Genomic DNA, 3,032 nt, shown 5'->3' with positions numbered 1-3,032 from the left:
TTTGCAGAACAATTACCTTTCATCATAAAATTCATCGACAAACATCGTACTTAGAATGATTTGGGTGAAACCGTGAAATTACATACGAAATCACATTAACTATATAATGATATTTTGTACTCTTCATACAACTCGTTGTCTCTTCCAGAGTCTCCCAGAATCATTCATCATATGCCCTTCTCACTGTGTGGAAGTCTTAAGAACTGCCCAACTATTACAATAAATTGATAGTTCCATAAACATTAACTCTATATATGACTAGATCTCACAAGACTTTCGTGAGAGCTCAACAATTTTCGGTCGTTTTTGGGACCGATTGTTACCAGCATCTTCACTCATAGAATTATCTTTATCCGACTTGCGTGTTTTGAGTCTTGCATGAGAGGTTGTTTTCTTATCCTCTTTATCAATTGTATCATCTTTGATTTCATCACTATCTTCGTCGTCATTATCATTGCTGCTACTATCATCGGAACCATCTTCGTCGTCACTATCATCGCTGCTGCTGTCACCATCACTGCTATCCTCTGATTCCTCTCCGCTACTGTTGATGGCCAATGGTATAACAGGCTGACAACCAACAATTGCAGATTCAGCAGCAGCCACAGCCTCAGGAGTTTGAAGATCAGCAACGCCCAGCATCAACTCCTGTCAATTCAGATCCACCCACAAATCAGTTATTATCCAAGGGGATCAATAATCTGTGAGCGTGTATGTGTATGTGTGTGCATGCGCAAGAACAAGAGCGAAAGAGAGATAGGGACCATATTAACGACTTGAGATTCATTTCCAGTGAGCACTTCAATATCGTAGTTTTCTGGATTATCCTACATATCAGTAAATGAGAAAACACAGGTTAGGTGTTTTAAAGGATGTTAGAATCGGGATAAACAATCTAGATTTGGTTGCAAGGTCAATATGCCAACCTTTGCATCCTGCTTTAGTCGTTCGTTAGCTTCTGATATGACTCCCAAGAAGTCCCTTACTTGTCCCAAAACTGCACAGCCCAAGCAAGCAAATACTGTGAACAAAATTTTGCAAGGTACTTCTAACAAAACAAAACTACAAATAAAACAGAAGCAGAGAATCTCAAGTACATGATAAATTGAAAACTTCTGTTTGAGCTAAAAAAAAAAAAGGGGGCAAGGCAAAACAGTTTAGAACATCCGTCTCTTCAGCCTCAGATTTGATACTACAACATTCTCTAATCTATTTCAAATTTCGATCGTCACCATTCCTGATCATCAATGAAGACTTCAGTTGCCTAAAACAACTAAATACTTGGGGCATAGGCTTGCCCAATTGCAGAAATCCTCTAACCTGAGATCATGCCACACATGCCACACATTTGATTTTTCTCAACGCTAAACCATTGTTATGACCCCTTCACGACATACACAATCATCAGCTAGCGTATAAAGCATCACATTGACTACTAAACATTTGAGAAAATTCAGCTAGAACTAAGTAAAGCAAGTTCTCTAATGAAAGAGAGAACGAAAAACTAATTGACATGTAAAGGTAGAAATTCTCTACTGAACCGGAAAAATATGAATACGGAAACAATGTATGAGAAACAGAATTCCAAGGTAAGGTATGTAATTGATTGTAGTGGATAGACATGAACAGAGATTTGAAGCCAATCTCAAGCCAACAATGAAGTACTTACTACCCTCTATCTCAAGCAAGATTCTTGCCAACGAACCAAAAGAGGAAGAAAATAATAACACCAGGGGCCAAGAAAAGATAAACAGCACAAAAATAATCCCATCTCGTCGAATTAAACTATGAAATTTCAGCGCAGGTTTATGAAGGATGAGACAAGCCCAATGACAGGAGACTTGAGTCACACCCTTCTAAGTTATAACTCAAACCACTACAACTTAGTAACTTAGCAAGTTCCAAAACAAAATATAAATAGGGGAAATGTAAAAAGAAGACAAGCAGCACAGGCATTATGCTGATTAACTGATTAGCATCGAGACCTTGTATAAAAGAAATTAAGCATCCATCACCAAATTATAGACCCATTTGAGAATTAAACATTATTTAGCCGGCCAAGTAGAAACCAACATAGAAAATTACCAGCTGGAAAATAAAAACATTCATATATGTGCCCATCATATCAAATCGATCTCAGATTTAATCTCTTACCAAGAACCCACAATTCAAATTCCTTTAAATTGAAGTTTTCACAATTGAAAAAAAAAAAAAAAAAAAAAAGGGAAAAAATCGAGAACCTTGGCTTTTGGGAAGAGGAAGAGCAGGGCCGGGTTTCCCTTCGGGTTGAGCTTTCTTCGTTGAGGCATTTTTACAGACAAGTAGCGTGCTTTCTGCAAGAGAATACACCCAGAGTAAGCTACATGAGTTTCCACGGAAAGCGAGCGCGCGCGAGAGAGAGAGAGAGAGAGAGACCTAAATGTGAAGTTGAAGCCCTTTTGTGCTCGAATTGCAGAAGGTCTTTGCTTGTATTTCCCATCTTCCTCTCTGTCTGTGCTCTCAAAGGGTTTAGGGTTTTTGGCTGCGACAAGATTTGACGAAACGGCAATTTTTATTTTCTTTGATTCTAATTTTGCTGCATTTGAATTTTGGAAACTATAACGAAAAGTTTACAGTACTGTTTATTTTAACGAAAAATCATAATTTTACATTAAAAAGTTAATCCTGATACTATTTATTTTACCTTTTATTTTGTCCTTATCGTTAAAACTCAAAGTTTTCAAACTCTTTTCATTAGTTTCTTTAGAATTTTAGATATTAATCTTCAACACTCGGGCCTTCAGACCCATTATTCACTCTGGGCCTTTTTATTTTTTTATTTTTCGTAAAATATGGGCCTTTCTTGATTGGGTCACTGTTCTGTCATCACATTTTTCAGGAAAAAGATTGTTTAGCGACATTTTGTGTTTTATCGTACTCGTGTCGGGTGAAAATATTCCCACCACAAATTCAACCTCTCAACAAACAATATTCTCTACAATTAAGAGGAGGGGGTAGGATTAACTTCACAATGGGCTAAAAAAGATCAATCT

At 37.2% G+C, this 3,032-nt stretch overlaps 1 protein-coding gene across 1 annotated transcript; it reads right to left on the bottom strand.

Moving 5' to 3' along the window:
* On the bottom strand, positions 1-2,732 carry LOC114824832 (uncharacterized). Its single transcript, XM_029102172.2, has 5 exons — positions 2,416-2,732; positions 2,241-2,333; positions 927-997; positions 765-827; positions 1-648 (listed from the first exon to the last, which is right to left on the bottom strand). The coding sequence occupies exons 1-5, from the start codon at positions 2,477-2,479 to the stop codon at positions 259-261; spliced, it is 681 nt and encodes a 226-aa protein (XP_028958005.2). The 5' UTR covers positions 2,480-2,732; the 3' UTR covers positions 1-258.
* Between the last annotated feature and the right edge of the window lie 300 nt (positions 2,733-3,032).

Source organism: Malus domestica, chromosome 05 (assembly GCF_042453785.1).
Source record: "Malus domestica chromosome 05, GDT2T_hap1".
In the NCBI taxonomy this organism is placed as follows: domain Eukaryota; kingdom Viridiplantae; phylum Streptophyta; class Magnoliopsida; order Rosales; family Rosaceae; genus Malus; species Malus domestica.
This window is presented reverse-complemented; position numbering and strand designations above follow the sequence as displayed.